Source organism: Polypterus senegalus, chromosome 2 (genome assembly GCF_016835505.1).
Source record: "Polypterus senegalus isolate Bchr_013 chromosome 2, ASM1683550v1, whole genome shotgun sequence".
NCBI classification, from domain to species: domain Eukaryota; kingdom Metazoa; phylum Chordata; class Cladistia; order Polypteriformes; family Polypteridae; genus Polypterus; species Polypterus senegalus.
The window spans coordinates 193,955,980-193,977,301 of record NC_053155.1 but is presented as its reverse complement, the minus strand read 5'-3'; the positions used below and the strand labels follow the sequence as shown (position 1 = coordinate 193,977,301).

Here is a 21,322-nt window from a genome sequence, read left to right as displayed (position 1 = left end):
AGTTTAATGATTGCTTGTACCTATAAAGTCTAGGGGACTTTTATATTTGTTTTGGAAAATTAATGTAACCAAGCCTTAAAACACCCGTTTCAAAACAAACCCTATACTACTGACACAATTACATTTGTAAGTCGCTTGAAATAAAATTGTCTGATAAATGAATAAAAGTATATGTAATAATCTGTCAAAAATTGAGTGACTTTAATATTGCAGTTACATTATTGTAAAAGCAGTATAAACTTCCAGGTTGTAAAAAATAATCTGACAGCATACTGGCATTAGATGCGTATCAGACAGCTAAATTACTTCAAAGAACAGAAGCAATATATTATGTTCACATCACATGCCGATTCACTTTCCTATATATTAAAAAATAAAACACACACATAAAAAACTCATATAAACCTGCAAGCTTGAACAAGAAAGCAAGAAAGCTTTCTTTGTAGGCTATGAAAGTAAGTAACAGAAGAGGGTAAAACTGATCACCAAAAACAAAAAAAAGCAGCATAATCTAAAGTCTCAAAATTGCGAAGCTGAGTATACGTCAGAGTTACAATAAAAACATGATAATTCTTTGCATAGCCCCAACAACATTATTTGCACTCATTATGGTATTTGGTACACTGTATAAATCATGAACTTATCAGAAGAAAATATACCAACATACACAAAACTTCAGTCAAATTCAAGAAAAGGGAGAACAAAACTAAAGAAATAAACAGTAAAACATGAAAAGGGCAAACATATCCATAAAAAACCTGAAAAAAGCTATCCTTCATCACTCAAGAAGCTGGCTAACAGAAGACTAGTTTCAAATCATATTCCCATCACTGTCTGTGCATAATTTGCATATTCTCATTATGTTTCCATAAGTATTTTCTGTACTCTGATCATAAGCCTCTGATCATAAGCCTAAGACAAGAGTATTTCCCTTAGAAAGGGATCTTGTTATTGTAATTCATATATATTTTTGGCTATCTTGAAACCCATGACAACTAATCATTAAGTGTCTATGTCATGGAAGAATTGACTTAAGGAATTTTATCTTTAGAATATTAAAGTGATGAAACATTTACTAACTAAAAAGAGAATTAACATGAAATAGACTACTTTGACTTATTAAATGAGTCAATCATACACATAGTAACCACAATCTGGTTTTACAAGCTATAACAGTAGGAAGGAATTATCTAACTCAAACAAAATTGTATTCCTATTAGCAACATCATCCTTTTGAGGAGGAACGTGTAATGTCTATGTTTGCTAAGAGGCACTTATAGGTCAAACTGGTTAATTTAAGACCTACTATACAGAGAAGACTCATTTGTGTAACTGTAGGATAAACAAATGACAACAATGACTTCTCTATTTTTTCTTATATCATATAAAATCTAATCATATAACCATATAATGGATGGATCAATAGATACATTAAACCTTACATAATCTACACAGTAATTAAAGTGATGCATTAAAATTTTTGTTCTGACTATAATAAGCTTTTTTTCTACTTACTTGCTTTGGCAATGTAACAGCAAATCGATTATGAATGTCTGCCATGCCTTTTCTTTACTAAGTGCATCCAAAGCTGTTGGTATCAGGGCAAAGCAGAGAGTCATAACCTCTAGTGCTTCACAGCAAACCTGCTCATCTTCCATATCAGGTTCATTTCCTGCATTAGTCTAAAATAAAGGAAAAGCACTCTTAACTTTTTCCATAATGTCTTACTCAAGTTAACAATATCAAAATGTGTGAAATTAAGGATCCTCTTGGAATTCCATGTTACAACAACTAAAATAAATATTTAGTAATGCTCACCCTAGTAAAATAACAATTGCATTAATCTTAGCAAAAATTGTGGTTCCATTATATTTTCATGCTATACTTCTCTAAATAACAAAACTGACAAGCATTAAATACTTGCTAAACTAGGTTCAACATTCTGTATTCCGACCTCTTCACTTTCTGCACACTTTATTGTGTTGTAGATTTAATTTTAAAAGCATACATTTGCCATTTTGACCACCTATCTACACACTAACATGCAATGGCAAAGTGAAACTATATTTTAAGAAAGGTTTGCAAATGTATTAAAAAAAAAAAAATATATATATATATCTTTCATTCATATTAAGCATTCAGACCAAATTCAGTACTTTGTAGAAGCTGTTTTGGCTGCCATTTCAGCTTTGAGTCCTCTTAAGTACATCTTTACAATCTTTGCACAAACAGATTTAGACAGTTTATTCCATCCTTCCTGGCAGATCCTTTCAAACTCCACTAGATTGGATTAAAAAGTCTCTTAACTACACACTTCAAGTCTCACTGCATATGTTTTATGTGGTTTTCTCCAAGGACCTCTCTCCTATTTGGCTACATTCATCATTTCCTCAATTCTGACAAATCTCTCTGTCTCTGCTGCTGAGAAGTGCTCCCATAGCATGATGCTGCCACCACCAAGCTTCACCACAGGGATGATATTAGACATGTGATGAGCAGTGCTTGGTCTTCACCAGACATAGTGCATAGAGTTCTTCCAAAAGAGTTACATTTTTGTCAAAACAAACCAATAGAGTTCTTCCAAAAGAGTTACGTTTTTGTCAAAACAAACCAGAGAATATTTTTCCTCATTCTCTCAAAATCCTTTAAACTGTCATATGCCTTTCACTCAAGAGTAGCTTCTATCTAGCCACCCTTCATAAAAGCCTAACTGATGGAGTGCAGCTGAAATGGTTGTTATTCTGATAGTTTCTCCTATCACAGCAGATGTTTTGAAGCTTTGTTTCCATGACCATTGAGCGAGAGTGCCAGGTTACTCAGATCAGCTGGGTGGCAAAATCTAAAATCAGTCATGGTGTTTCAAAAAATCTTTAATTTCACGATTATTGAGGCCATTGTGCTCCTGGGAACATGCAAAGTTTTAGAAATATATATAGAAATATATATATATATAAATATATATATATATATATATATATATATATATATATATATATATATATATATATATATATATATATTTATTTATACCTTTAACCTGAACTAGGCCTCACAACAATTATATCACAGTGGCCTACAGAGACTTCCATGGTTTTCGACTTGACATGCAGTGGATATTGTGGGAATCCAGTTGTAACAAAATTTATGGTACCATAAAATTATTTCGTTATGTCGGAAATTTCACTATAATGAATATGGGGAAAATACATATACAGTAGACCCCCGCGAATTTGCGGTTCAGAGTTCGCAGCCTCAGTCGTTTGCGGATTTTTCCTTAGAACCCAAGTAATTGTTAGTGGAAACCGCGAATATCTGCCTCAATTTTTATGGCTTTTTTCATGGCAATACTGTACTGCAGAGAGAATGGGAAACAACCGTAGAGGAAAAGGTGGCTTGGGATGGTGAAAGTAGCCGATAGAATTTGAAACCGCAACTCTCAGCAGTCCCTGTAGTGGCTCTGATGGGTATTCTGCTGAAAGTGCAGGGGCTGTTGGGGTCAAAGGATGTCAGCACGATGTTGGGGGCCAATATATATGTGCACAAATTGCACAATACTATTTCTTGGCATCCAAGAAAAATTAATTGAAAAACTGTTGCTCGATTAAATATTGTATCACCAAAAGATATAGAACGGTTTCATTTAAAATTGTTGCTACGTGAATCGAAGCGAGCAACGTCATATAAAGATGTTTTTAACAGGAGTGTGCTTTTCAAAACTATTTCCACTCAATTCAATTTGCCATAAGTAAATGCCAGTCAAGTTCTAAACAGTGCTACTCAACTTCATGTGTATCAGGGCCCGAAAAATGGGAATTTGCTAAACTGAAGGGCCACAGTGCAAAAACAAGTTAACATTTTCTGACATTTTTGGCGTTGTTTCCTAAAGATTAAGTTAGAATATTTTAATACTGCCATGCTCCACCATAAACATAAACTAATACAATCAGGATGCTTATTACCATTCCCTCTTGTCTACATTAAACAATTTACTGAAACAACTTGTAAAGGATGGTTGGCAGCCCAACCCGGCAGGGATGCCCAAAAAAGGGAAGATAGGGAAGGGTAACATCTTTAGGGCACTATTTCCCCCAGAATATTAGATAGCAGCTACCCTGGATGGAAGCACCGCCCCAGATTCCCAAAGGGCACCAAGGGACTTGGGAGTTCTTTATCTCAGCCTTGTTGGGTACCGTGGGTGCCTCCAGGGGGTACTGTAAAAATGGAGGAACCATATGGCATAGGGTTACCGCCTAACCCAATATAAAAGGACTTGCCAGACTCACAGGGACAAGCCAGAGTTGGGAGGTGTACAAAGTTTGCGAGGAGGAGTGGAGGTGGACAACAGACAAAAGGATGAGACAAGGAGGAGTGTGTTATTTGGTGCTTATACGGTACTGTGCTGTGTTGTGGAGGGCAACAGAAAAATGCTTCCCCACTGAAATAAAGGCGTGCTGTGTGATAAGACTGGGCTCTGTGTCTGTTGTGTCCAGGGTTTGGGGAGCTGTACGCCCCCTAGTGTCAACAAACTGTAAATCCAAAAACAACATGTAAAAAATATTTTACATAGTGAAAATTCAGTTATGATTGATTATATATATATATATATATATAGCATTTTGCTTTTTTGTGAAAAATGTGTTATGCAGTTACTTTCAACTGCAAGTCATATGCACATAAAAATACATTTAATACAATACTATACACAAAACACAGTGTAAACTTGTCTAATGTGAAGATGGTTTGCATTTTGCTGACCCATTTCTTTATTTCAGGCTGATATTCAGTTGTTGCAACACACAAACAGTTGGTGAGATGCTTGTCAGTGAGGGAATTGCTCTGTTTGCAACTGATAACCTCGACTGCTGAAAACCTGGTCAAAATTTTTTTTGCGCAAGTTTGTCACAGCACCATAGTCTCCACTTGATATTACATATCCAGAAGTTTAAAACTGATTCCTCTTTATTCTTATGTAAAATGCAGATCCACAAGCTCACGTTCTTTTGAAACACCAAACATCTCTGTGAGCACTGAAGCAGATTTTACTTCAGTACTAAAGGGATTTTCAACTGCACAAATCATTGGCATCAGTTGTTTTAGGTCATTAAATTCTCTTTAAAGTTCAGCAAGATAATCTGTGAACTCTGCTGGGTGGAAAGCAGTGCTGCGTGTCTGACCAACTCGAGTACTCGGGATGGAAAATAAGTAAAATTGCCTTTTTGAAGCTGTTCTTGATAGAGAAAAACCTTTTCCTACAAGGCCAAAACATTACTAACAAGAACAGGGAGAATTTTCTGGTTTCCATGTAACTTCAGATTCAGTGCATTTAAATGCCCTGTGAGGTCAGCAATAAAAGCAATATCCAATATGAATTTTTAATCGAGATATGCCAGATCGGTGTGCACCATCTGCTTAATAAACACTTAACACTAGAATTACCAGAGCCTACAAAAAAACTCGTAAATCCGTCCCACCTTAAATCGCTTCTTAAAATCGTTCACAGCTCTCCACCAGCGTCTTTTGTCATCTAAATGTGCTGATAAAAATCAGGCTGCAAGCAGCCGGCTATTCCATCCCCCCACCGACTTAGAACGTGCACAAACTTCTCCAGGCTTATGCCTTGATTGATTTTCTGGCAGTGAAGTAAGACTAAGAGCAGTTTACTTCTCAAAACTGAGTGGTGCAGGATCGAACTCACGACCTTTTGGTTCTCAGTCGGCAGCTGATTCTATTGCGCCACGGAGGCAGTCATAATAAACAGGTGTCTGCAGTTATATTTTTGAATAAAAGCGCAATTGTTGTGTTAGATTTTTATCTTTTGTGAAAATATTTCTTTGATACTTCAGGCTTCATACATTATATAGTTTATGCATACATTTTGTCATCTACTAGTAGAATATAAAAAACGTTTCTGTTTTAACAATGTGTTTACAGAGATTACTGCAGAAATGGAACAGACATGAAATCCATGTGTTCCAAACAACGATCTATTATTTCCACTCTAAAACTCCACTTCACTCCCAGAAAATCAATCAAGGCATGAGCTGGGAGAAGTTTGTGCACGTTCTAAGTCGGTGGGGGGATGGAATAGCCGGCTGCTTGCAGCCTGATTTTTATCAGCACATTTAGATGACAAAAGACGCTGGTGGAGAGCTGTGAATGATTTTAAGAAGCGATTTAAGGTGGGACGGATTTACGAGTTTTTTCGTAGGCTCTGGTAATTCTAGTGTTAAATTATTGGGAGCATAAACCTTAGAAAATGTTACCTTGGCTTAACCATTGAACTTTGGTGTGTAGCGTGATATTGTGATAGTGCATTTCATGTTCATCCACTAAGAACTGAAACTCTTGGTGCTTTAGTGATTGTCCTTGGAAGTAAATTACAATCCCATCTACCTTCTCCATTGTCACCTTCAGATTTCCTTTTTTTAGTTTACAACATAACTGTTCTTGATGGAGAATGCAGTGATATGCAAACAACTTTTTTTCTGATTTGCTATAAGACCCTTCTCATTCAACTATTGCTGGAGCACCATCAATTGTACCCAAAAAGTTTACTCAAGTCAATTTCATTTCCTGATCTTTTATATATACAGTGCATCTGGAAAGTATTCACAGCACATCACTTTCTCCACATTTTGTTATGTTACAGCCTTATTCCAAAATGGATTAAATTAATTTTTTTCCACAGAATTCTACATGTCTATAATGACAATGTGAAAAAAGTTTACTTGAGATTTTTGCAAATTTATTAAAAATAAAAAAATTGAGAAAACACATGTACATAAGTATTCACAGAGCACAAACCAGGCATGAAGTCAAAGGAATTGTCTGTAGACCTCCGAGACAGGATTGTCTTGGGGCACAAATCTGGGGAAGGTTACAGAAAAATGTCTGCTGCTTTGAAGGTCCCAATGAGCACAGTGGCCTCCATCATCCGTAAGTGGAAGAAGTTTGAAACCACCAGGACTCTTCCTAGAGCTGGCTGGCCATCTAAACTGAGTGATTGGGGGAGAAGGGCCTTAGTCAGGGAGGTGACCAAGAACCCGATGGTCACTTTGTCAGAGCTCCAGAGGTCCTCTGTGGAGGGAGGAGAACTTTCTAGAAGGACAACCATCTCTGCAGCAATCCACCAATCAGGCCTGTATGGTACAGTGGCCAGACGGAAGCCACTCCTTAGTAAAAGGCACATGGCAGCCTGCCTGGAGTTTGCCAAGAGGCACCTGAAGGACTCTCAGACCATGAGAAACTAAATTCTCTGGTCTGATGAGACCAAGATTGAACTCTCTGGTGTGAACTGCAGGCGTCACGTTTGGAGGAAACCAGGCACCACTCATCACCAGGCCAATACCATCCCTACAGTAAAGCATGGTGGTGGCAGCATCATGCTGTGGGGATGTTTTTCAGCGGCAGGAACTGGGAGACTAGTCAGGATAAAGGGAAAGATGACTGCAGCAATGTACAGAGACGTCCTGGATGAAAACCTGCTCCCAAGCGGTCTTGACCTCCGACTGGGACAATGGTTCATCTTTCAGCAGGACAATGACCCTAAGCACACAGCCAAGATATCAAAGGAGTGGCTTCAGGACAACTCTGCGAATGTCCTTGAGTGGCCAGGCCTCTTGTTTGGCCTTCAAGAGGGAGAAGTGTGAGCATTTCCTCAACAAGATCCGTGCCATTAAAAAAAGTAAACCCACACCATGAAATGGGCCATGTCTGCTGTAACAGTTGAGTCGTTGATCTCCAGGCTAAAATGTTCTAGAACCATTAAGGATAAATACAGAAAACATAACGCACGCCTGAATGCAATTTGGAGTGCCACAGCAAAAGGTCTGAACACATATAAAAATTAGTTATTTTAATAAATTTTCAAACCTTCACGAAAACAAGTTTTCACTTTGTGAAACGAGTGCTAACCTCTGAAGGAGTAAGGTTCAACAATTAGTCAAATTAGTGAAGTTTTCTGAAAGTTTACTATTTTTTGTGTAATCCATTTAGAGTAACCACCAACTCTAAACTATCCCAGTATTTATGATTGTGAATCTATTCCCACCCACACTGAACTAGCAATCTGTCCCACACAAATTTCCGCTCTGGGCAAAGTAACACTATAGGTTCTGCCTACCCGGAATCCTGTGGACATCAACTTCAGACAACCCAAAAGAAAGACAGAATGTTTTCTTTCATTGCAAAGATCTGTGCTCATTTAATTGAAGTCTGTTTGATAATGTGTATATAGAAGTTCACAACTATAGCCTCTTACCTTTTCATAAATCTTGCTGATTTCGTCATTTGAGCTGAAAACTAGCTGTACTGTGCCACATCCAGAAGCCCAAACAATCTTTTGTACTGCTCTAATAACACAGATATCTGGGATGTACTTTGAAGCCTGAAAAAAATTCTATACACCAAAATGAAAACACATTTTAATTTAGTGTATTAAAAACTGCATATAATATATATTTTAAGATATCAGAAATGATAGTAAGGAAGCAGAGTAATCTGGTAAGTAAGTTTCAACTATACAGTACTTAAACTGAAACTTCAACAAAACCTTGCAGTGAGAAACAAAAAAATTAGTATTGTAATAGTAGTATTAATAGTATTGTTATGTGAACAGAGTACAATGAAAGTCTTATTAGCATGTCTAAAAGGCATGCAAAATTATTACATTCTTGCTTATTATTAAGGTACTAGATGGTTGTATTATGTTAAATGTTTAATGATCAAATACACTTAAGATATACAGTGGTAAACAGAAAAGTTGAATTTGGCAGAAAGTAAAACTATGCTAATTTTAAAAAAGATAAGATTTTTTCTCAAGCAAAAAATATAAATATGTCTGTAATGAGTACTCTCACATACCTGAACCCCTCCCAACTGAGAGGAAACTACACCAACCTCATCTGAGATTTGTTGGGCAAGTCGGATGGCTACATTTCGTAACATGCATTCAGAAGATGGATTGGGAATATTTTGCAGAGCATTCTGTAGGACTAAAGCTTGATCATGGGTAGCCTGGTTTATCTATTTAAAAAAAAAAAGTATGCATGTTTATTTCTCCGTCCAACAGCAGCAACATAAACACTAGGTTTGTCATCAAATTCATAAGGCTGATACAAAATAGAATTTTATTGCCAAAATGATTATTTTATTAAACATTACATTACACAACATATTTTATATTAAGATTCTTAACTACCTGAATAATACAATCAAAAAGTATGCTTGTTTATTTCTCCGTCCAACAGCAGCTACATACGTAAACACTAGGTTTGTAATCAAATTCATAAGGCTAATACAAAATAGAATTTTATTGCCAAAATGATTATTTTATTAAATATTACATTACACAATATATTTTATATTAAGATTATTAACTACCTAAATAATACAAATCAGCCGTGAATTTGATTTAGATCATAAGCATTCATGTTAAATTTTGAAATCTGTGCTTCATATGATTAGGAGTAGGTAGTAAAGCCAAAAATCCAGATCACAGTATATGCAAGATACTGGCATAATACCAGTTGAAATGCTTGTTAATTCTCTGTTACTGAAATAGATTTGACACCTTGAACCAATTAAAGTCTAGCTTCTCTCTGTCTCACACACCCACCCACTTTTGTCATCAATCAAACATAGCACAAGACAGAGCTTCTTCCTGTTTGCATTGACTCAAAAGTTAAGTTGAGCCAAGCAGTATTTATTAAAGATTATGATCACATATTACACCTGGGTCACATTCAAGTCCTTATACAAAGACAATGCCTTTAATACATTAGCACAACAAGAGAAAACATTTAAAATTTCCTATTACAAGCATAGATTTGCAAACTTTGAGTTTTAAAATGTGTTCCACCAATTTTAGGCATATCACTTGCGCAGTTTTTATTTTTAATTCAAAATCCACACTAGAAAGGCCTGAGACACACTTTTTTCAAGGTATTCTGAATTTTACATTTTATTTTATCCAATTTGATAAAATATCTGTGTAGTTTAAGATTACAAATCTTAGCTCTGTCTGATATATGAAATTGCATTTCTGACTGGACTGACATTTACTTTTGTTTACGGTAAATCTGTGGTTGACTGTCATAGCAACACTTACTTTTAAAAATAAATAAAACTAAAGCTTAAAAAAAGAACTTACTTTGGGTAAATTAAGTTCAAATTAATAATGAAACAGTATTCCAGTATTAACATGAAGATACATAGCCTATATAAACAAAAAATGATTCCTTTATTACCTCTATTAAATACAACAGAAATACACAAACTTTTCAGTGGACAACCTTTTTGCAAAATTTACAACTAGTATTTGATTTCTTTATTCATCTATCTTACACACCCATATAAAATCGTGAAATCCTGACAATTCCTTACATAGATTTTATTATTTTTGTCACCAGTCTCTAGTACCAGTAGTGACCCCAAAAACAGCAAGTGCAAGGCCAGAGTGCAGCTTTAACAGATGCCAGTCTTTGAGCACACTCATTCTTCCCCCACATTTAGACACACATATCAAGTGTCTGTAAACCTTGCACCATGCATTTTGACTGAATCAAATGCAGTTCCAAGAGGACAAATACTAAAGTGATGTCATAGCTGGGAACCAAATCATCCATTTGTTAATTGTGTTTATCTGGTTATTCAAGGACAGCAACTGGCACAAAAAACAATCAGAATGTTATTATGCCTTTGGCCAGTAAAAAGAAATTAGCATATAAAACCTTTTCAAACAAAAGTGACTGTGTGACACACTGGTTTCCTTGGAGAAGTAGTTAATGTTTAAGCATAGACAATGTTTAATTGTATAAATTATAAAAAACATTTTTTCTTCCTTCCACATACCGGTGACACAGGACTTGTTCCTTCTACTATTGGTTGACAAGCTTCAGCCACAGCCTTTACGTGGCCAAAACCAACAGCAGTTAACAGCAATTTAGCTATTTTTAGGGCATTAAGATAGGCACCACGTCTTGTCTCCATGTCAGCATTTGGCAGGAAATTGTTTCTTGTGAGCATACTCAAAACAAGAGGCAGTCCACCACTTTTGAGGAAGTTGTACTGGAAGTCACTAGCATCCTCCCCTAAGGTACCACTTGCAGGCATGAGTAAGGCATAAACTACCTAAAAGTAGAATAAATAAAAGATGAACAATCATTACTATGGTGATATTATTCCAAAAAAGGCATCTTTTAAAGGTAAGCAAAGGGTAACCAAACATGTAAGCATGTCACAGTTTTCTTAATTGCAACTTACACACATTTTCACTTTCTAAAATAGTGGGTGCAAAAAATACAAAAACAAAAAGACTGAGGACTCTTGCTTGTTTCCCTTGGCATTTACGATTAGATCTACCACCTAAGAACAAAATGAAAATACTAAGGGTGAGAAGGAGAAGGATGAAAGAGAAGGGAGGAAAAAAAGCATAGGATAACTCTGCTTCCTTTGATTTACACTGTTGCAACACAAATACATATATAAATAAATCTTGAGACGTTCCAATTAGGCATTTTTTAGAGCCAATACTGATCACTGATTCCATGTCATTATAAATGGGCAATCTTGATGCTGATACCAATTTTTTTTTCTATTTCTCACTAAACTATTGCATACCCAGTTTTATAGATTTACATCCCATAATAAAGTGTCACAGTTATTTTTACCTAATTATAATTAATTTAGACCACAGAAGTTATTTGATTTTTGCTAACAAAATTGTGTATGCCAAATATTCTTTGACTTAATATAAAACTTTACTTAATGCAGTATATACACAGAACAATTACCCTTAATACATAGGAACAAAAACAAGCTTAAAATAAAAATTTTAAAAATGAAGAGCTCATTTTAATCGTATGCCACAATTGTAATCAAATAAAATGCTCAGTAAGGTTTATAATAATCTGATAATCTACTTTGACAAAAACCTTTAATGCTAACTAGTCTATTCATTGTTAAGCATTAAGGGTAGATTACTATTTAAAAAGAAGCATCTCTGCGTTTTTTTGAAGACAGTCTACTTCTCCACTCATGCAAAACATGTCCTGCTGTACTGAAGTAGTACTGCACTGTACTTTTTCTGCAGTTCTTGGAATCAGAGGTTCACAGAGGTAAAGATTAATCTCTGATGCTGCAAAATCGCTTTTAAAGGGAACATCATTTCTATCTTTGTTAGATGATTTCTTCACGCATCGCTTAGAAAGATCCTATCTGTAGTACTGATGCTGAAGGCTGTATTTTGTTTGATCTTACAGCGTACTCTGTTGTTTTGGTCATGTCTATTTGGCTTAGATCCTGGAACCAAGTAGTTTATGTGCTGTGATTTGTGATCACATCATGTCACTGTTGTACTATGGTTTAACTTAATAGGCATAATTCATATTCTTATTTTGTTTAGGCCTAAGACTGCAGGAACTAGGCTTGTAATCTTGTGTTCAGCTACCAAACAGGTAATGTACAGTTGTGCTTTAAAGTTTGTGAACCCTTTAGAATTTTCTATATTTCTGCATAAATATGACCTAAAACATAATCAGATTTTCACTCAAGTCCTAAAAGTGGATAAAGAGAAATCAGTTAAACAAATGAGACAAAAATATTATACTTGGTCATTTATTTATTGAGGAAAATGATCGAATATTACATATTTGTGAGTGGCAAAAGTATGTGAACCTCTAGGATTAGCAGTTAGTTTGAAGGTAAAATTAGAGTCAGGTGTTTTCAATCAATGAGATGATAATCAGATGGGAGTGGGCACTCTGTGGTATTTAAAGAACAGGGATCTATCAAAGTCTGCTCTTCACAACACATGTTTGTGGAAGTGTATCATGGCACGAACAAAGGAGATTTCTGAGGACAGCAGAAAAAGAGTTGTTGATGCTCATCAGGCTGGAAAAGGCTACAAAACAATCTCTAAAGAGTTTGGACTCTACCAATCCACAGTCAGAATGACTGTGTAGAAACGGAGGAAATTTAAGACCATTGTTACCCTCCCCAGGAGTGGTCTACCAACAAAGATCACTACAAGAGCAAGGCGTGTAATAGTCGGCGAGGTCACAATGGACCCAAGATGCTGAAAGCAAAGGTTCACATACTTTTGCCACTCACAAATATGTAATATTCAATAATTTTCCTAAATAAATAAATGACCAAGTATAATATTTTTGTCTCATATGTTTAACTGGTTTCTCTTTATCTACTTTTAGGACTTGAGTGAAAATCTGATGATGTTTTAGGTCATATTTATTTAGAAATATAGAAAATTCTTAAGGGTTCACAAACTTTCAAGCACAACTGTAGATTCTAATTTGCTGAATGATCAACATTCACTCAGCAGCATTTTAGATTTAGGTTCTAGTAGGGTCAATTACAGTATCAATTTTTCCAATCAATCTACACTTTTAATGAAATACAACAAATACTAATAGCAACAGAAGTATAGATTTGGTTCCTTGAGTCCAAGAATTCTTTTTGTTCAATACTAAAATGCTTAAAAAAGCAGAGCTCTATAATACATATAAACTGTAATGTCTCATCATTTTCTGCTAAATTCACTGCTGCAAGTTTCCAAATTGGAGATTCCAAATGAATAACCTATAAACTCAAGAGCTTCCAATCAGACCATTCAGAGAAAACAGAGCTACCTGAATACTCCTGAGTTGTGATGTTATGCAGACCTTTTACCACAGACAATTGTACAAATTAAAAAGTATAACCTGGTTAGCCAGAATTATTATTTTTGTGGTCAAATTACATTTTGAATGAAGTGTCACACATTTAATATGTTTAGTTTACAAATTATTTTCATGAAAAAAAAAAATTCACTTGGTCTGCAAAAAATGCCATTTAAGAAACACATCAAAATAAATCTTGCATTTCTCTGAATAGTCAGATCCTAAAATTTACGTTAATGCACTGAAGTAAGAACATGAAATGTCACAACTTAGAGATCCAAATACTTCATTGGCACATTAAGGCAGCATTACATGCACTGTTACAGGCTAACACAACTGTCTTAACTTGGATCAAGTATCACAGCCATTAAATAGAAAGGCTCAGATTCTATACTGCTGAATCGTGTTCCAACTGCTTAATGAAGAGTTTGCTTTGATGTTTTAACACCTTGGTCTGACTCTACACTTTTCTCAAGGAGATGCTTTAGAACCTTGATGGACGTATCGACAAGTACAGTAGACAAACTTGAACAGCAAATTCCTTTTGTTAGTTTTTCAAAAGGTGTCAAAAGGGAAATCATATTTTTCATTAACTTCCACTATGTCGATGTGAAGATCAGGGTGTCGCACTTGGCTGCATAAGCCAGCAATCCACATATCTACTCCAGAAGAGAGTCAGACAGTCTGAGAGTGTAGCATATAATACTTGCTATTCCATCTTGTGTCAATGACCTGCTGTAACTAACAGGGACTGACCAAGTTGATTTTGAATGTGTTCAGATAATACGTAAGCTTGGGGAGAATACCTTAGGTGGCCAACAATGTGTTTTCCATCATTTATGACCAGTTGAAAGGTGTGTGCCTTGGATGGTAGGCTAGGTAAGTTAGCATCTCTCATGGCCTTTGTAATGTTTTTACCATTAACAGGTTGTATGACATGCAGTCTTTTCTTTTGGAATGTTTAAGTCTTGGAACTTATTGGTATATGCAACAACCAAAGTTACAGCTGTGTGTAAGTCTGGGGATTCTTGGTAGTGAAGAGTCACTTGCTTCAGTTATAAGTTTTCATGTAACCAAACTGCAGTTAGACTCAACATTGACATACTGTAGTAGACACACCTGAACTATTGTAGTAGTAAAACTGAATGCTGAAACATTGTTTTATACAAGGCTGTTGATGTGGGTGTGCGCATAGTTTGATACAATTCCGGAAAAGCGCCTGAAAAATACATGCACTCTGCAAGATGAAATTGTGGATTTAAATGTGCCAGAATACACTTTTAATCCAATGTCTTCCACGACGGACAGTGGTTTGTTTTCAATGCTTATAAATTCCAGTTACAGTGGTTGTATCTTTGGCTTTCTTGCTATCCTTACTGTAAGGATTACATTTTCAAAATGCTGCTTTTATTGAAGGCTGAGTGAAAGTAGGAGTACTGCTCGCCATGTCCTTTGTATGTGCTAGTTCTTCACAATCCCCATATTGTTTTTGGTCCTGAATTTTCAAATTCCTAATAAAATTTGTGGTATTGAAAGTTTTACTGGAGATTCTTCCATGAGAGATTTCTATTGCACATATATTGCAAACTGAGAATATGCTATCTTTTGTAGAAGAGCAATAAAACTGCCAAATTGGTGAGGACCTGTTGCTGTGCTCTGATAACCTCAAAAATTTGGTTAATGTGTTTTACATCATCCAAAGATCATTTATAAAGAATTTACCTATTGAGTCATTTAGAGAAAATCAGCAGACTTCAATCAGTGGCTGACTGATGGGAGCACCCCTACATAACACATATCCATGCATTTGTTTATTTTATTTGATGTCTTGTAAAATGCAAAGGTAGCCACTCTTACATCAAGTCAATTTAGAGCTGTGAGTCAAACTGTTGTACAAAGTACCAAAATCCCTGCACTACAACCATGAGGAAATCTCAAACAAACAGAAAATGTGCAAACTCCGAAGCTAGGATTAGTATCCAGTCTCCTGGAGCTTTGACTAAGACAAGGTAACCACTGTGCTACCAAGCTTTCCTATACAAATACATTTTCTTTATCAACCATCTTAGAAAAAATTTAATTCACTGAGATGATCAGATGAAATTAAACACTTTCAGTGCATGCAATATGAGAATCGTCTATAATAAAATGCATTTAGTTTTTATACGTTTTTTAATACATATTGGAAACATCTACTTTGCATTAAGTTATTATGACTGGAAAAGAGGGAATTTACCAACCTCTGTTAGGTAGAGCACTTGAGATGGAGAAGGGCCAAAAAACAAAGAATCCAGGGTGGGACTAAGGCTATTTTCACCAAGCTTAGCATGATCCAGACAGTTCGCCCGTAGTTTTTCCACAGTAGTGTTATCTTAAAATAAGAAAAAGAAATGGCACTGAACTAATATACTATACAAGCAACAACATTCTAAAATTCATTTAAATACTGAAAAAAACACATAAGGATTACAACTGACAGTTTAAGAAAAAAGAAAAAAAAAACAAAAGCAAAAACTTTTTTGCTAACGTACCAGGAGGCATTAGCTTCATTAGCACACGGGCCCCATCTCTCAGTAAAGGCATATTTAAACTACAGCCAAGGTCTGCCACTTGCCAAAGGAAAGAAATGTATCGCAGGTGAAGCGACATAATCTGAAACAAACGTTTGTTTAAGCATTAATTAAAGCAAGTATGGTATGGACTGGTTGGGCCAAGCCCAAAAACTTACTGTTAAAATATTCATTCAGTATTGGTTGTTGAGAAGTCTATAAAAAGAATTGCACAGATTTTAACAAGATAAAAAGATTCTGTCAGTGCATCACAGAAAACAGCAATCAATGAGATTATAACAGCATTCCAAGAGTTTTCCATAAATAACATATAACTAAATCTTAAATACTAAAAGGTGTGAAAAAGCTAAAGTGTAATCGGTGTCTAACATCCTAGAATCTATTCAACTTAAAAATAAATTGCACATGCACAGTGCTCAGTATAAATGAGTACACCCCATTTAAAAATTACAAATTTAATCAGTAGCTCAATGAACAAAAGAACAATTTCCAAAATTTTCACAAGGCTGAGTTTTATTGAACACTTGTTTAACTCCATAACATGAAAGTAAGGTTAATAATATAACTTAAATCACAAAATCTTCAGTTTTACTCAAATTGGTTGAAGCAAAAATGAATACACCCCGCAACAAAAACTACTACATCTAGTATTTTGTATGACCACTGTGATTTTTAAGGACAGCACCAAGTCTTCTAGGCATGGAATGAACAAGTTGGCAACATATTGCAACATCCATCTTTTTCCATTCTTCAAGAATAACCTCTTTTAGAGCCTGGATGCTGGATGGAGAGTGATGCTCAACTTGTCTCTTCAGAATTCCCCACAGGAGTTCGATTGGGTTCAGATCACGAGACATACTTGGCCATTCAATCACCTTCACCCTGTTGTTCTTCAGAAATGCAACAGTAGCTTTAGATGTGTGTTTTAGATCATTGTCGTGTTGGAAAAGTGCACGACGACCAAGTGCACGGAGTGATGGCAGCATCTTCTCCTTCAGTATTGAGCAGTACATTGTTGAGTTCATGATACCATTAATGAAATGCAGCTCCCCAACACCAGAAGCACTCATGCAGCCCCACATAAGGACACTGCCACCACCATGTTTCACTGTAGGCACCATGCATTTTTCTTTGAAATCCTCACCTTTACGATGCCATACAATTTTGAAACCATTAGTTCCAAAAACAGTGATCTTTGTCTCATCACTCCAGAGTATAGAGTCCAAGTAGTCTTTATCTTTTTCAGCATGGGCCCTAGCAAATTCTAGGCGTGCTTTTTTGTGCATGGGCTTTAGGAGCAGCTTCCTTCGTGGACGATACCCATGCCGTATGGTGTCACGGGAAACAGTAACTCCAGTTTGGCTTTCTACTGCAGCCCTTCTCATCAGAAGACGCTCCTGTCGAGATGTTAACTTCCGTGGACGGCCTGGACGTCTCTGTAAGATGGTTGCACTTCCATCTTTCTTAAATTTTTGGATCACTTTTGCTACAGTATTTTGACTGATATTTAAAGCTTTGCTGATCTTCTTGTAGCCCTCACCTTTTTTGTGTAAAGTAATGATTTCCTTTCTCAGATTTTTTGACATTTCTTTTCCATGTGGAGCCATTGCTGACTGCATAAAATGGGAAGGGCTTTTCTTTGTTAAGTAATGCCCTTTTATAGTCACCTGTTTGCTGGACACCTCTTAAATGAATCATTAGACTCACCTGTGGTTGAATGCCTGTTAATTAGAATTTTGTAGTCTTAAGTGTGCCTTTTCTCCTAATACTATAATTGGGGTGTACTCTTTTTTTCAACATGGGCTTGAATGAATTTGTTAGGAAAATCACTTTTTTGTGTGTGCAAATTAACAAATCTTGTTTGCAATCAATGGCCCACACTTGGGGGAGTATTTTGTAGTACAGTATCTCATAGAAAATGTTGATACTGAAAGGAAACTAAAGGTTTTCTGACAAATGTAGTGGGGTGTTCTCATTTATGTTGAGAACTGTATTACATTACAATATTGCAAATAAAGGCTGATTAGCGTTATAAAGTATTCAGTAGTTTAACAACTCAGGGAAAGATACTATTTTTCAGTCTTGGTGTGCGCGCATAGATTGTGCTCCATGCACATACAGTGGTGTGAAAAACTATTTGCCCCCTTCCTGATTTCTTATTCTTTTGCATGTTTGTCACACAAAATGTTTCTGATCATCAAACACATTTAACCATTAGTCAAATATAACACAAGTAAACACAAAATGCAGTTTTTAAATGATGGTTATTATTATTTAGGGAGAAAAAAAATCCAAACCTACACGGCCCTGTGTGAAAAAGTAATTGCCCCTTGTTAAAAAATAACCTAACTGTGATGTATCACACCTGAGTTCAATTTCCGTAGCCACCCCCAGGCCTGATTACTGCCACACCTGTTTCAATCAAGAAATCACTTAAATAGGAGCTCCCTGACACAGAGAAGTAGACCAAAAGCACCTCAAAAGCTAGACATCATGCCAAGATCCAAAGAAATTCAGGAACAAATGAGAACAGAAGTAATTGAGATCTATCAGTGTGGTAAAGGTTATACAGCCATTTCTAAAGCTTTGGGACTCCAGCGAACCACAGTGAGAGCCATTATCCACAAATGGCAAAAACATGGAACAGTGGTGAACCTTCCCAGGAGTGGCAGGCCGACCAAAATTACCCCAAAAGTGCAGAGACGACTCATCCGAGAGGTCACAAAAGACCCCAGGACAACGTCTAAAGAACTGCAGGCCTCACTTGCCTCAATTAAGGTCAGTGTTCACGACTCCACCATAAGAAAGAGACTGGGCAAAAACGGCCTGCATGGCAGATTTCCAAGACACAAACCACTGTTAAGCAAAAAGAACATTAGGGCTCGTCTCAATTTTGCTAAGAAACATCCCAATGATTGCCAAGACTTTTGGGAAAATACCTTGTGGACTGATGAGACAAAAGCTGAACTTTTTGGAAGGCAAATGTTCCGTTACATCTGGCATAAAAGGAACACAGCATTTCAGAAAAAGAACATCATACCAACAGTAAAATATGGTGGTGGTAGTGTGATGGTCTGGGGTTGTTTTGCTGCTTCAGGACCTGGACGGCTTGCTGTGATATATGGAACCATGAATTCTACTGTCTACCAAAAAATCCTGAAGGAGAATGTCCGGCCATCTGTTCGTCAACTCAAGCGATTTTGGGTGCTGCAACAGGACAATGACCCAAAACACACCAGCAAATCCACCTCTGAATGGCTGAAGAAAAACAAAATGAAGACTTTGGAGTGTCCTAGTCAAAGTCCTGACCTGAATCCAAGTGAGATGCTACGGCATGACCTTAAAATGGCGGTTCATGCTAGAAAACCCTCAAATAAAGCTGAATTACAACAATTCTGCAAAGATGAGTGGACCAAATTTCCTCCAGAGCGCTGTAAAAGACTCATTGCAAGTTATCGCAAACGCTTGATTGCAGTTATTGCTGCTAAGGGTGGCCCAACCAGTTATTAGGTTCAGGGGGCAATTACTTTTTCACACAGGGCCATGTAGGTTTGGATTTTTTTTTCTCCCTAAATAATAAAAACCATCATTTAAAAACTGCATTTTGTGTTTACTTGTGTTATATTTGACTAATGGTTAAATGTGTTTGATGATCAGAAACATTTTGTGTGACAAACATGCAAAAGAATAAGAAATCAGGAAGGGGGCAAATAGTTTTTCACACCACTGTACACAACAAATTTTCCCAGCTCATCACTTGTCCAATACGGTCCCCACAGTGAAGCATGGCGGTGGCAGCATCATGCTGTGGGTGTGTTTTTCAGATGCAGGGACAGGACGACTGGATGCAATCGATGGAAAGATGAATGCGGCTAAGTACAGGGATATCCTGGACAAAAACCTTCTCCAGAGTGCTAAGGACCTCAGACTGGGCCGAAGGTTTACCTTCCAACAAGACAATGACCCTAAGCACACAGCTAAAATAACGAAGGAGTGGCTTCACAACAACTCTGTGACTGTTCTTGAATGGCCCAGCCAGAGCCCTGACTTAAACCCAATTGAGCATCTGTGGAGAGACCTAAAAATGGCTGTCCACCAACGTTTACCATCCAACCTGACAGAATTGGAGAGGATCTGCAAGGAGGAATGGCAAAGGATCCCCAAATCCAGGTGTGAAAAACTTGTTGCATCTTTCCCAAGAAGACTCATGGTTGTATTAGCTCAAAAGGGTGCTTCTACTAAATACTGAGCAAAGGGTCTGAATACTTAGGACCATGTGATATTTTAGTTTTTCTTTTTTAATAAATCTGCAACAATTTCAAAAATTCTTTTTTTAGTCTGTCAATATGGGCTGCTGTGTGTACATTAATGAGGAAAAAAATTAATTTAAATGATTTTAGCAAATGGCTGCAATATAACAAAGAGTGAAAAATTGAAGGGGGTCTGAATACTTTCCGTACCCATTCTAAATGCCCTCAAATGCCAGCAACTATGTGCCAATAATGTCTTGACCTGTTGCAGAGACATCTGTTCTTCTCTCGTGCAACTAAACTGTGATGCAGTATGTCAGTACATTCTCCACTATACATTGATAGAAGGTGCTGTAGCTGCCTTGCTACCTTTAGTCTACAAAGTAAGAAAAGGCATTACTGTGCCTTTTTGTTGGAAGTTGAAGTGTGCATGGCCCAAAATAAGTTTTTCTCATTTTATTTTGAAATTTACATGTTAATAAAAGATAACACTTAAAATACTCTGGAAACAGAATCCTAAAAGCAATAAAGTAGAATAATCTAGAAAAGAAAAAGGTACCTTTAACTAAAATTTAAATAAGATCCCAATGGTTCAAGTCACTGTTTACTACTATGATGTTCTTTGCAAATATGTAACAAGGAATATCATTTAAAGATATGTCATTTCAATTTTCAGCTTAATAACATTCTGGTGCACAATGCCATTTTGACACCATTAATCAGATATGGCTGTAACACGTATGCTCAGATTTTGATGTAATATTCATTACACAATTCAGATGGCTTAGACCAGATTGTGCACTCTCACCAACGAGTAGTTTAGTAT

General features: G+C 36.4%; 1 protein-coding gene across 3 annotated transcripts in view; it reads right to left on the bottom strand.

Annotated features, from left to right (window-relative positions):
* LOC120523630 (probable ubiquitin carboxyl-terminal hydrolase FAF-X) overlaps window positions 1-21,322 on the bottom strand; it is a 377,796-nt gene that overhangs the window by 102,488 nt on the left and 253,986 nt on the right. For 2 of the 3 annotated variants that reach the window (XM_039745106.1, XM_039745108.1), the window contains exons 21-26: window positions 16,208-16,328; window positions 15,917-16,047; window positions 10,852-11,130; window positions 8,863-9,024; window positions 8,261-8,398; window positions 1,516-1,682 (exon numbers count right to left, since the gene is read on the bottom strand). In XM_039745106.1, the coding sequence (XP_039601040.1) occupies window positions 1,516-1,682; window positions 8,261-8,398; window positions 8,863-9,024; window positions 10,852-11,130; window positions 15,917-16,047; window positions 16,208-16,328 (998 nt within the window). The remainder of the gene's footprint in view (window positions 1-1,515; window positions 1,683-8,260; window positions 8,399-8,862; window positions 9,025-10,851; window positions 11,131-15,916; window positions 16,048-16,207; window positions 16,329-21,322) is intronic. The other variant, XM_039745107.1, reaches the window with a different exon arrangement.